The sequence below is a fragment of the Episyrphus balteatus genome, chromosome 1 (assembly GCF_945859705.1).
Source record: "Episyrphus balteatus chromosome 1, idEpiBalt1.1, whole genome shotgun sequence".
Lineage (NCBI taxonomy): Eukaryota > Metazoa > Arthropoda > Insecta > Diptera > Syrphidae > Episyrphus > Episyrphus balteatus.
Genome location: NC_079134.1, coordinates 15,790,669 through 15,804,214, shown reverse-complemented (window position 1 = coordinate 15,804,214; position 13,546 = coordinate 15,790,669). Strand labels below are relative to the sequence as shown.

The window sequence follows — 13,546 nt, the reverse complement described above, 5'->3', positions numbered from 1 at the left end:
TTTTCATATTTATATAAATGTTACATTTTTTGCCCAGAAACATTTTGTGGAAAAACGAAAACATTTAATACTTTTCCTGAAAAGTAGCGAAAGGAGATGGGGCAAAATTATATGGGACCTGGGCCATGAGCGTACATTAATGAGACTAGTCTTAAAATGAAACTGAAGGTTAGTTTATTCAATCTATGAATTTTTTTCAAATCGTAAGTCAGGGTCTTGAGATACAAGGCTCCAAAGTTCGTTCTGATAACCCTTACAACTCCCTTTTAAATGCAAATATGTATCATGAGAGCTACAAGAGGTATATTGATGTTTTTGATGTCAAATGAAAGGTTGTTAAGTACTATGTAGTTAAAGACTTTACAAAACGAAGAAAAAAAATCGTTCCAAGAAATATATTTTAAACTTAAACTGAGATAAGAGTGGATTTATCGAAAATCTTCTTTAGTATGTATTTTGTAATCTAGTTTATGTAAACAAGAGTGTAGCCCAGAGTTCTTCACAAGAAATTATAGTTTTTGTGTCTCTCTAACATAATTTGGTCAAATAAACAAGCTTCTAATCCGCATTCTAAAAAATTAAAACAGTTTTATAACTACACCTGTGTGTTGATTGTAAGCATATTTAAATTGAAAATAAATAAATATTTTGAACAAAAATCGATTTTTTTAAATAACATTTTACTTTTCTTTATTTGTTCACCGTTTCTTTGTTTTTGTGTAATATGTTTTTTATATTGTTTAAAAGGCACTAAAACAACCTTTCATTTGACATCAAAAACATCAATATACCACTTGTAGTTCTCATGATATTTGCATATAAAAGGGACAAGAGTTATCAGAACGAACTTTGGAGCCTTGTATCTCAAGACCCTGACTTACGATTTGAAAAAAAATTCATAGATTGAATATACTAACCTTCAGCTTCATTTTGAGACTAGTCTCATTAATGTACGCTCATGGCCCAAAAACGCCCCATCTCCTTTAACTTATGCTGTAAGATCAACATAAAGCGAACTGTGTACTGTCTTAATAATATTTTTTGTATTTTTGTTTGTAGCCTTACACATCCTTGATGTAATTTAATTATTTTTAAATGAATTGCAAGTGATTAGTCTACCAACGATCCATACATTATTAAATTGAAAACTTCGTCAAACAAATCAAAAAAACGATCAAGTCGCTCTATATACTGAAAAGCATACAAATTTAGAATTTTCTCAACATGGACGGACAGAGATTATAATCCAATGAACACTTATTTTTCGTTGTTATTTTTTTCGGAAATATTCTTTTTTTTTTTTTAATATTTTGTTTATATTTATTAATAGAATTGTTCGGAATGATAATTGTAAAAGCAATCAGTTGATAGCGAACTTTTTGGAAGCGTGTGTCGGCTGTTTTTTTGTGTGGCTGTCTCTCACTTTTGGCACACATTTTTGTAAAGTTTTTGCAAGTTTTTTATGTGATTTTGTTGTTGAAAAGTTGTACATGTCGACACGAGCGTAGAATTTTCAAATGGAGTATGAAACTTCATATGATACGGGCCTGAAACCCTTCAATCATGATAAGAATCGAGGCAAATGGGCATCATCGAAGGATTTCTTTTTTGCATGCGCCGGACATGCATTTAAGGCAGATGCTATTTTGATTATGCCGATTCTTATATTTGAAGATTTTGGAAGTGAGTTTGTTATTTTCAAAAATTAATTAGTTTTTTTTCAATACATTGTACTATACTCAAAAACTATATTAAAAAAAAAAAAAACATTTTTTTTAGTCTACGCCTTGATTATGTACTTCATAACTTTGGCATTCTGCGTAGTGCCAATTGTGTTCTTACAATCATTTCTTGGTCAATTTTCTGGCACTGGTTTTATATCAGTTTTTCGGATATCTCCACTATTCAAAGGTTGGTTCTATCATTTTTGAATAAAAAAAAATATTTTTTGAAAATATAATTTTTTGCAGGCATTGGTTATGTTTCTCTTGTAGTCAATTTTTTAACTTTAACTTACTATAGCATTTTTAGTGCAATACCGCTATTATATTTTTTTAATACCTTGAGACCAGCAATACCTTGGAGCTGTGAGGGATCTAAAGAGTGGGATAGTAATTATTCATCGGTAAGAAAAATCTTTTGAAGAGAAGGACATTGTATTTTTTGTGACATTTGTATTATTATTTTATTTTGTTATAGATTTGCATACATAATGCTTCAAATCCAACTTATTTTATAACAAATCCATCTGTGGATTTTTTCAGGTAATTTTTTTTTTTATTTATCTGTAAAGTTAAAAAAATGAAAAATATATGAATTTATTCCTCAGAAATCCATTGGACATCGAAACCTATCGTTTTGAAGTTACCACTATTTTGTTTTCACTGGAACTAATGGTCTGTACATGCATCATTTGGGGAATTGTAACTTTTGTTATTTTAAATTCTACAGAAATTGTAAGAATTTTGTAATATTTTAAATTTTGATAATTTTTTTAACTACATTTTTCAAACTAGATAGGACGAATTATAAGATATTCATTTTTGAGTGTAGTGGCTATCATGAGCATTTGTTTAATTCGATTTGCATTTCTTCCGGGAGCATTTGTTGGAATATGGGAATTTATATTTCCACATAAACGCCACTTTTGGGAAACATGGATAATGATTCCAGGCATTGCTTTTGCTACATTAGGTCCTGGTTATGGTTCAATTCTAACCATGGCAAGTTTTAATAATTTTAAAACAAATATTTTCAAATACAGTTGGTTGCTGTGTCTGGCTCAGTGTGGACTTATGATGGGAATGGCATATTTGTCTATTTTTATCAAGTGTTTTATGGAAGGTGAGGTACATTCTATTTACTTATTTTAAATTTTACAAACAGAAATAAGCTTCTAAATCTTAAAAAATGTGTATTTAAATACTGTAGGTGTTGCCGTTGTGTTTAAAGATTTGTTGTGTTAAAAGTCAATTTGTGAAAAAATTGCATTCATCGCTTGAACGATGGAAGATTGTCATTCACTCCCATACATTTTTTTTTCCTTAAATTTTCTAGACAATCTTTTGACTTCAATTATCGATTTATGAAATTTAAGCAAAAATTTTGAAAACATTTTTTTTCGTTCACTAAAATCTACAATTAAATTTAAAAAAATCAATACGGCAACAGCTGCAATCTTTAAGCTTTAGAGGTTAAAGTATTTTTAATTACTGACGCATGAAAAAATAAATTGCACGACTGGGGTCGCACGTACTTGCTCTTATGCTTAAAGTAACTATAATGTTAAAGCTTTTTATTCAAGAAATTTAAAATTTGATATTTTGAAGAAATTTCATAAGTACCTAGTATAAAAAAATTAAATCTGTTTTTATAATTAATTAAACTCCATTTTAAATTATCTTAAAAAAAACAACAAATATGCCATTTTATTTCTTGTATAAAAAGGTATTTTTAGAAAAAAATTTTCGAAAATTGTAGGAGCCGTTTTTTAAAAAAATAATTTTTTATGTATAAAAATTTTTTAACATTTTTCAAAAAAAAAGTTGGAATGCCATTTTGAAGAAATAATTAATTTACACATAAAAACTAAATTTCAAAATTTTTCATTGATCCGTTTTCAAAAAATTGATTTTTCAAAAAAAAATTTTGAAATATTTTTTAAAAATCCAAAAATGCGTTTTTTGAAAATTTTCTAAGTTTTTAATATTATCTTTACTTACACACGTTTGTATCAAAATTTTCATTTAAATCGGGTTAATGTTGTACGAGATATTCAGAAACGAAAAAAACCGTTCTATGACAGGTACCATTAATAACGGTACAAAAAATATTTTTTTTATTTTAAAAGTTGGCTCTTATGTGTAGTACTACACACAAAAATTTAAATCAAAATCGTTAGAGCCGTTTTTGAAAAAAATTAACTTTTCTCTTTCCGTTATATGGCAAGTACCGTTAGTTTTGGTCATAAAAAAAAAATTTCAATTTCCCCTCTAGGGAATCACCAAAAACTGCTAACTACCAAGTTTGAAGAAAATCACTTCACTCGTTTAGGCTGCAGCTCCAGATAGAGACAGACACACAGACAGACAGACAGACAGACAGACAGACAGACAGACAGACAGACAGAATTGCCGGACCCACTTTTTTTGCATTCTCCATCATCGTAATGTCATGTAAAATTGTTATCTCGAGTTCGATTTTTTTTACGAATCCTAAACTTGCCCTATAGTACCTATATCGCAAGTAAAAATCATCCAAGACATTGCAAATAAAAAGGAAAAATAGAAAATAATAAAATTATTTTAAGACAAAATTCGGAAACACCCTGTCAACCGATTTTCTTGAAACTCGTTTACATTTATTAAAAAAATTATTAACATATCTCATCCAGTTCAAAAATTATGAATTTTGCATATTAAATGAAAATCAGTGCAGAACACAGTGGTGCCTATATTGCTTTTTGGTATCAAAAATCATTTGCACGGCCATTTCTTGACGAAAAGTCATGAAATTCGGTACACATATTAATATGGAGAAATCGAAAAAGGCGCAAACTTTTTTTTAATCCTAATTGCCTTCTCCAAAATGTTGGACAAAATATACGTTCAATTTGGAATTTCTTTTTCAAAATAGTATATAAGCTAGAAACTTATTGAAATACATGTGAAACCTTATGTATTTAGGTATTAGAAAATCCAAAAAGTTCAAGATTAATAGGCAATAAAGGGATAAAAATAAGTTTTCACAAGGAAATAAATGTCATATTTTAATTACATTTTTTAATATAACTTAGCACTTCGTCCAGAAAGCAGAAGGTATTATGAACACATTCATTCTCAATGGTTGGAATTCTTAACTATTCCAACGGGCTTGACATTTATGGAATTTCCACATTTTTGGACATTGCTTTTCTTCAGTATGTGGATTTTAGGCTCACTAAATATTCTGGTTAGTGTTTAATGTTTTTTAAAGGAAATTTTGCAAAAAACTAAACCATTTTCCAATCCAGATCATTCAGCTATTATCACTTTTAACTTCATTGTTTGATGAATTTGAAGGACTCAGAGAAATGAAGAGAAAGATCATTTTTGGAGTCGTTGGGTTTCTTACAGTGACTTCTATGCTTTTTTGTTCAAATGTTAGTATTAAAAAATGTTTTAGTATTTTTCAAAATGTATTTGAATATTTTTGTATTTTCGAATAAAATTTTTAGCATGGAGTGTACCTTTTCACTCTTCTTTCAATGTATGCCGGCATCACACAAATGGTCTTGAATTTACTTCTATTGTTGATTGTTTTGTGGATTTATGGACGAGAGCGATTCCAACGTGATTTGAATTTTATGACTTCGCTTGCTTACTCAACATGGATGATAAATATTGTGCGATTTATTGCACCTTTGTTTCTTCTTAGTGGATTGGTAAGAAAAAATTATATACATTTTTTTTTAAATTAATATATACATAATTAATATAATTATTTTAATTTTAGTTAGTTGCAATCCTTATAAGTATGGATAGAGAATCTAGACCAGCTCCAACATCCTTTGGAGTGGCTTTATTTGCTTTAGGAACTGTTATTTTCGTGTTTTCATGGTGTCTTATTCCGGGTTATTGTATATTTAAAATAAAACAAACAACTGGAAGAATTGGAATGCGTTTGAGAAGATGTATTCGACCAACTGATTGGTATCCTGCTGATCCAGTTTATAAGCAAAGATATGAGGAGAATTTTAATAGTGGAGATATTTCACATCAGTTGACAACTGCAACATTGGAATAAGATTTAAAAATACAAAAATAAAACTACGACTGAACAAATTTGTAAATATTTACTTTTACTAACTTACTAAGGGTGACAAAGATAATATAACCTTTCATTTGATATATCACACATGACGGTAAATGTTCTACAAGATACACAATCTTAAATTGAAAAACTTAAAAAATACCAAAAAACACCTGAGGAGATCTGTTGCCGCTGACCAGCCACCAGTGTAGGAAGTAGCGTAATCTCAGTTTGATATTTCGACATGGTTGACTTGAAAAAATTGTAATTTTGTTTGTAGACGTTGTATAGATATGATTGACATGAACGATCAAAGCTAAAATAATAAGCTTTTTAATGATATAAAATTTATGATAGGCTGTCTTATAAAAATATGGATTTTAAGGTGATGGAAGAAAAAAAGTTAGATTTTATTCGCTTTTTGTCAAGAAAAATGATATTTTCAATAATTCCTTTCTATACTTTTTAAGCAACGTAAAGACTTAAATAAAGATTGATTTTAGAAGAAATATTTAGCTTTTCAATGGTATAATTTTATATAAGCTTTTCATTTAAAAAATTGATATAATGAGAAAAGAGAAAAAAAATATATTTTGTTCGCTTTTTTTTATAAAATATGTTTTAGGCTACTGTAGATAATGCAATTTTTGAAATTTTTAATTTTGACTTGAACTTTCGGTCACTTAATTCGACCATCTGCAATTGCGCCCCAAGAGGGTTAAAGTTTTTTCTCATTTTAAATAGGATATGTTGGTTATGAGGCCATTTTTTTTTTTTAATATATCCTTTAAGTAAACATTTTTGATGAGGCTCTTTTCTACATAAAACACCGTTTTCAAAAGGATACAAACCATTTTTCTATGACAGTTGCAGTTTTCTATCGTAATAAATTATTTAGATTAAAATTTTTTTTATTGAATTCCTTATCTCATGCGTTCTATGAACTTGAAATTTATGCGAACATAAAAATCTAAATTTGTATATTTCATTATAGGGGAAGTGGGGCCAGATGGAGTACTTAAGGTTGAAACGTTAACAATATAAAAATTTACATTCAAATTTATTTTTTAATGAGCAACTTATTATTATTATTCTAATACCTGGTCTGATTAAGAACTTTTTGTAACACATTTTAGAGAAAAAAATTTAAATAAAAAAAGGTGCTTTGCCGTGTCTTGCCCCATAGTTTGGGTAAGATGGAGTACCCACCTAAGGTAAGATGTGTAGATGAGAATGATCACAGAGAATGATGATTATTTGAGCCGGCAGAACTCGCAGTCATGGTTGGCTTCGTCATCATAATCTTCTATTACTGCACAGCTATTATGAACCCATCTTGCACATCATGAGCAGAATATCCTACCTTCAAAGAAAACGGAATATAATTTCTCCTCTTCTTATTCGCTTTCATCTCAAGATGATGAAACTCTTCATCGTTTTGCTGTCTATCGTTTATAGACCATTCTTTTTTGAATACTCATTTTTAAGGAAAACAAATAAGAACTAAATTATTCTCATTATTCTCATGGGGTATGGGTACCCCATATTGCCTGCAGAGCAATTTTATAAAAAAAAAAAAATAAAAAAAAGTCGAACGATGAATGAACGATCGTAATTGGTATGTATTTGAACTGTGAGGCAACGTACCCAGTCTTACCCCTATTTCCCCTAAGTCGTTTTGTCCTACACATTATTATGCGGTGTTAATGTACACGTGTTCATGTTTTTAATGTTTTTAAAATTTTTTTTTAATTTTTTGCAAAATACAAATGTTTAGTCTAAAAAAAAAACGATCCATAAAAAATTGAAAACGTCATTCAAAAAAATGATTTAGTCGGTCATTGTACTGGAAAGCATCAAAATTCATAATTTTCTCAACTTGGACTCTTAGACAGACTTATTAATATGTTTTTATTATTTTTTGGAAATGTTCTTTTTTTGTTAATATTTTGTTTGTATTTATTAATAGAAAAAAAACCGAAATGATCTAAATTCTACAAGCAGTCAGTTGATTGTGAACTTTTTGGAAGCGCGTGTCGGCTGTGTTTTGTGTGCTTGTCTCTCATTTTAATAAATATTTAAAAAAGCAAAAAAAAACAAAAATAAAATCTGCAAGTTTCTTGATGTGATTCTGTTTAAAAAAAAGAGTTAACCTTGTTGAAACGAGTGCAGATTAATCAAATGGAGTATGAAACTTCATATGATACGGGCCAAAAGCCCTTCAATCATGATAAAAATCGAGGCAAATGGGCGTCATCGAAAGATTTCTTTTTTGCTTGCGCCGGACATGCATTTAAGGCAGATGCTATCATCGCTTTGCCGATTCTTATATTTGAAGATTTTGGAAGTGAGTTTAACTATTTTTTTTTTTAATACTTACTCAAAAAATAAATTTAAAAAAAAAAACAAATTTCTTTTTTAGTCTACGCCTTGTTAATGTACTTCATAACTTTGGCAGTCTGTGTGGTGCCAATTGTGTTCTTACAATCATTTCTTGGTCAATTTTCTGGCACTGGTTTTATATCAGTTTTTCGGATATCTCCATTATTCAAAGGTTAGATCTATCGTTTTTTAATAAAAAGAATTTACTTTTGGAAATATAATTTTTTACAGGAATTGGTTATGTTTCGCTTGTAGTCAATTTTTTAACTTTAACTTACTACAGCATTTTTAGTACAATACCGCTATTTTATTTTTTTCAATCCTTGAGGCCTGTGAAGCTGTGAAGGATCTGCAGAATGGAGAGACGAGGATGGATTATCACAACCGGTAAAGAAAATCCTATATACCTAAAGTGAAAGCTATTCCAGTATAATTTTTTTTTTTAAGATTTGCATACATAATGCTGAAAATCAAACTTATTTAGTATCAATTCCATCTGTGGAATTTTTCCAGTGAGTTGTTTTTTTTTTTAATTAAAGTTATAAAATATGAAAAATTAATTAATTTATTCCTCAGAAAACATTTAAACATCGCAACCTCTAAATATGAAGTTACCATGAAGTACATGCATCATTTGGGGAATTGTTACTTTTGTTATTTTAAATTCTACTGAAGTCGTAAGAAATTTGTAATATTTTAAACTTTCATAATTTTTTTAATACATTTTTTTAAACTAGATAGGACGATTTATAAGATATTCATTTTTGGGTGCAGTGGCTATTATGAGCATTTGCTTGATTCGATTTGCATTTCTTCCTGGAGCAATTGATGGGATATGGGACTTTTTAGTTGGAAAACGTCGCCATATGTGGGAAACATGGATATTTTTTCCAAGCATTGCTTTGGCTACATTAGGTCCTGGATATGGTTCAATTCTAACTATGGCCAGTTTTAATAATTTTAAAACGAATATCTTCACATACAGTTGGGTGTTGTGTCTGGCTCAATGTGGACTTATGATGGGAATGGCATATTTGTCCATTTTTATCAAGTGTTTTATGGAAGGTGAGTAAGATGAGATACGATAAAAAAATTTATATTAGAAAAAAAGGTTACTCATACACCACAGTGACTTTACTTAAAAAATAATACGTAGCTAGTAACTTGGGAGACTTGTATCCAATTGTTTTTTGGAGTTTTACGATACACTGCTGTAATTTAGGATGAAAATATTTTTAATTTCTTAAAAATATTTGTGGTGAAAGGGTGTTTTTATTTAATGGGGTGGTTACGTGTAAGAAAGTTATCATAACATCTGACATAAATTTTGTTAATATTTTTTAAGCTAAGTAAAAAATTTTTGTTTGTTATAACAACTTAGAATCTAAAGAATCTGCAAAATTTTATTCAATGAAAGGGTGTTTTATTTTAAAGAAATGATGAAATTTGGAATTAGTGCCACAAAAACTGGGACAAAATGTTACACTAATGAAAATTTGTACAAATGTTTTATTTTTAGTAGAAACCAAGTATATTTGCAGCCTATAAAAATATTTTAGATGAAAGGGTGTTTTTTTTTTGGGAAATAAGGAAAATCCGCGATAAGTCCTATAAAATCAATGAAAAAAAGGTACACTTACGTTATTTATTAAAAATGTTGTATTTGCCATGGGAATAACCAATAAAATACATATGTACCTAAGTCTATACATTTTTACTTGCGATATAGGTACTATAGGGCAAGTTTAGGATTCGTAAAAAAATCGAACTCGAGATAACAATTTTACATGACATTACGATGATGGAGAATGCCAAAAAAGTGGGTCCGGCAATTCTGTCTGTCTGTCTGTCTGTCTGTCTGTCTGTCTGTCTGTCTGTCTGTCTGTCTGTCTGTCTGTCTGTCTGTCTGTCTGTCTGTCTGTCTGTCTGTCTGTCTGTCTGTCTGTCCGTCTGTCTCTATCTGGAGCTGCAGCCTAAACGAGTGAAGTGATTTTCTTCAAACTTGGTAGTTAGCAGTTTTTGGTGATTCCCTAGAGGGGAAATTGAAATTTTTTTTTTATGACCAAAACTAACGGTACCTGCCATATAACGGAAATAGAAAAGTTAATTTTTTTCAAAAACGGCTCTAACGATTTTGATTAAAATTTTTGTGTGTAATACTACACATAAGGGCCAACTTTTTAAATAAAAAAATATTTTTTGTACCTTTATTAACGGTACCTGTCATAGAACGGTTTTTTTCGTTTCTGAATATCTCGTACAAAATTAACCCGATTTAAATGAAAATTTTTATACAAAAGTGTGTAAGTAAAGATAATATTAAAATTTTAGAAAATTTTCAAAAAACGCATTTTTGGTTTTTTAAAAAATATTTCAAAATTTTTTTTTGAAAAATCAATTTTTTGAAAACGGATCAATGAAAAATTTTGAAATTTAGTTTTTATGTGTAAATTAATTATTTCTTCAAAATGGCATACCAACTTTTTTTTTGAAAAATGTTAAAAAATTTTATATATAAAAAATTATTTTTTTAAAAAACGGCTCCTACAATTTTCAAAATTTTTTTTCTAAAAATACCTTTTTATACGAGAAATAAAATGGCATATTTGTTTTTGTTTTTAAGATATTTTAAAACGGAGTTTTATTAATTATAAAAACAGATTTAATTTTTTTATACTACTTATGAAATTTCTTCAAAATATCGAATTTTAAATTTCTTGAATAAAAAGCTTTAACATTATAGTTACTTTAAGCATAAGAGCAAGTACGTGCGACCCCAGTCGTGCAATTTATTTTTAATGCGAAAGGGTGTTTTTTATTTATTGGAAAAATTAAGTAATATAAGTGGTAACCTATTGAAATTCAGCAAGTATGTTATACTCTTGAGATTGGAAACAAGAATTTGAAGTATCTATGTAGAAGAATATATGATAATACATTTTCTTCAACAAGACCAAATTTTTGTCTTAAAGACGGAAATAAATACCATATTTTAATGAAATTTTTTAATTTAACTTAGCACTCCGTCCAGAAAGCAGAGGGTATTATGAAAAAACTGACCATCAATGGTTGGAATTCTTAAATATTCCAACGGGCTTGACATTTATGGAGCTGTCACATTTTTGGTCATTGCTATTCTTTAGTATGTTGATCTTAGGGTCATTAAATATCCTGGTAAGTGTCTTATGTTTCTTTTCGAAATCTTATACAAAATTAAATCATTTTCCAATGAAGATAATTCAGCTATTGTCATTATTGACTTCATTAATTGATGAATTTGAAGGACTGAGAGAAATGAAAAGACAGATCATCTTTGGAGTGGTGGGATTTCTTACAGTGACTTCTATACTTTTTTGTTCAAATGTTAGTATTTAAAATATTTTAGAAGTATTTTACGAATTTTTAAATCATTTTTAATTTTTTTTTTTAATACATAAAAGTATGGAGTGTACTTTTTCACTGTTCTTGCAAGATATGCCGGCATCACACAAATGGTCTTGAATTTACTTTTATTGTTGGTTGTTTTGTGGATTTATGGACGAGAGCGATTCCAACGTGATGTGAATTTTATGACTTCACGAATTTATCCAACATGGATGGTGAATATTGTTCGATTTGTTGCACCTTTGTTTCTTCTTTTCGGATTGGTAAGAATATAACAGTTTTTTTTTTTTATTTTAAACAGTAACATTATTTTAATTTTAGTTAATTGCGGTCTTTATAAGTATGGAATTTAACCATTCTCCAACATCTTTGTTTGCATTGGGAACGATTATTTTCTTGTTTTCATGGTTTCTTATTCCGGGATATTGTATTTTTAAAATAAAACAAACAACTGGAGGAATTGGAAATCGTTTGAGAAGATGTATTCGACCAACTGATTGGTATCCTGCTGATCCAGTTTATAAGCAAAGATATGAGGAGAATTTTAATAGCGGAGATATTTCACATCAGTTGACAAATGCAACTTTGGAATAAGATTTAAGAAATATAAAAGACTATGGCGAAATAAATTTGTAAATATTTATTTTAATTTACTTATTTAGGGTGACCAGGGCTTTGAGGCGGCTATAACCCATTGTGGATACATGCTTCACCTTCAACCAATAAACTTTCAATGTTCTACCTTCTTCTCCAATTACCATGAATTTATACGGACCATTATATCGTCCGAATAATTGCTTTATCAAACTTCCGTTTGATTTATGTAGATGTTGAGTTTCCTTTTTTTAAGAAGTAAATGTTATACTCATCATCAAAGCAGACAAATCATTAGAAGGACCTGAAAGTTACAGCCTTATCAAGTAGTACAAGAAAGAAAAAATATGAAAGTTTATCTGAGGTAAAGAAATTTTGCCAGAATAGCGATTTGGTTTAAGACAATTTCATAGCACCTCTCATCAAGTTAAGACAATCTGCGAAATTATGAAAAGAAATCGCTCTAAAGATAGATGCAGAGAAGTGATCATTTTAGATTTTCCTTTTAGATTGTTGCTTTTCATTTCACTTTTGAAAATTGTTCAAAGTTTTCTTTTGAATCCATTTTTTAAAGTGTTACCCAAGTTTCTGTACTTGGGTCAATCTTATACAACATTTATAGATACCTTATAATTATTGTGAATCATCAATATAATGCTGATAATACAGCAAAACTGTCACCGCATAAAATCAGTATCAATATTGAAGCAAATTTTTTTCAAGAACAAGATTTTTTGTCTTGGAATCAATAATATATAAATCAAAGGTAAAAATATTGTTTGGGAAAAGTCGGTTCTATAAAACATTTACAAAAAAGAGTTGAATTAAGAATGCTTTACTTAAAGAAAGTTTTATATTGAATAGTAATACAATATTATTTCACAAAGTTATATTTAAAATTGTTTTTGTTTTTTGTATGGGTTTCTAGTTTGGGGAGATTTTGTAAAATGCCATATAAAAAAAAAAACTATAAATTCCGCACAATTAGATTTTAATAATGTTGAACCGTGATATTATTAAATCACGAACTTTATAAAAGTGTAGGTGTTAAATTGAATTATTAAAGAATTCATTGATTAACCGAGTAGTTTTACTGAGAATAGTCTCGTTAGTAAACATTGCGCTTATAATAGCTCCAATACACCTACTTTCAACCAAGTTGCGCGGCTCCAGCTAAAAAAAAATGTTTTGGTTTCAACATTATTTATTTTTCACAGCTTAAATTTAGCGCGATCTGCGTATAAGACTTTATCATGTTACATGTTTATTAGCCTCTGTCCACTATATTCTTTATGTAATAATGCAACCATAAATATATCCTTATCTTATTATTTACTTACTTTTTTTTGTTTCTTTTACTATTTATTTATTAATTTTTTTTTGACGTGATAACGTC

The 13,546-nt window shown here is 28.8% G+C and overlaps 2 protein-coding genes across 2 annotated transcripts; both read left to right on the top strand.

Annotated features, from left to right (window-relative positions):
* The first annotated feature begins 1,377 nt into the window (after positions 1 to 1,377).
* Positions 1,378 to 11,461, top strand: LOC129907283 (sodium-dependent proline transporter-like). The gene is made up of 8 exons (XM_055983398.1): positions 1,378 to 1,683; positions 1,780 to 1,911; positions 1,971 to 2,125; positions 2,200 to 2,264; positions 2,330 to 2,456; positions 2,517 to 2,844; positions 11,192 to 11,346; positions 11,456 to 11,461. The coding sequence occupies exons 1-8, from the start codon at positions 1,518 to 1,520 to the stop codon at positions 11,459 to 11,461; spliced, it is 1,134 nt and encodes a 377-aa protein (XP_055839373.1). The 5' UTR covers positions 1,378 to 1,517.
* On the top strand, positions 11,431 to 12,173 carry LOC129917000 (sodium-dependent dopamine transporter-like). The gene is made up of 3 exons (XM_055997300.1): positions 11,431 to 11,535; positions 11,613 to 11,819; positions 11,878 to 12,173. The coding sequence occupies exons 1-3, from the start codon at positions 11,467 to 11,469 to the stop codon at positions 12,148 to 12,150; spliced, it is 549 nt and encodes a 182-aa protein (XP_055853275.1). The 5' UTR covers positions 11,431 to 11,466; the 3' UTR covers positions 12,151 to 12,173.
* Positions 12,174 to 13,546: the final 1,373 nt, after the last annotated feature.

Excerpts from the sequence above, each read along its gene's own strand:
- LOC129917000 (XM_055997300.1), top strand. The coding sequence starts at position 11,467 with ATGAAAAGACAGATCATCTTTGGAGTGGTGGGATTTCTTACAGTGACT. Across the intron at positions 11,536-11,612 it reads CTATACTTTTTTGTTCAAAT|TATGGAGTGTACTTTTTCAC; the intron begins GTTAGTATTTAA and ends AATACATAAAAG. Across the intron at positions 11,820-11,877 it reads TGTTTCTTCTTTTCGGATTG|TTAATTGCGGTCTTTATAAG; the intron begins GTAAGAATATAA and ends TTTTAATTTTAG.
- LOC129907283 (XM_055983398.1), top strand. The coding sequence starts at position 1,518 with ATGGAGTATGAAACTTCATATGATACGGGCCTGAAACCCTTCAATCAT. Across the intron at positions 1,912-1,970 it reads GATATCTCCACTATTCAAAG|GCATTGGTTATGTTTCTCTT; the intron begins GTTGGTTCTATC and ends AATTTTTTGCAG. Across the intron at positions 2,265-2,329 it reads CCATCTGTGGATTTTTTCAG|AAATCCATTGGACATCGAAA; the intron begins GTAATTTTTTTT and ends TTTATTCCTCAG.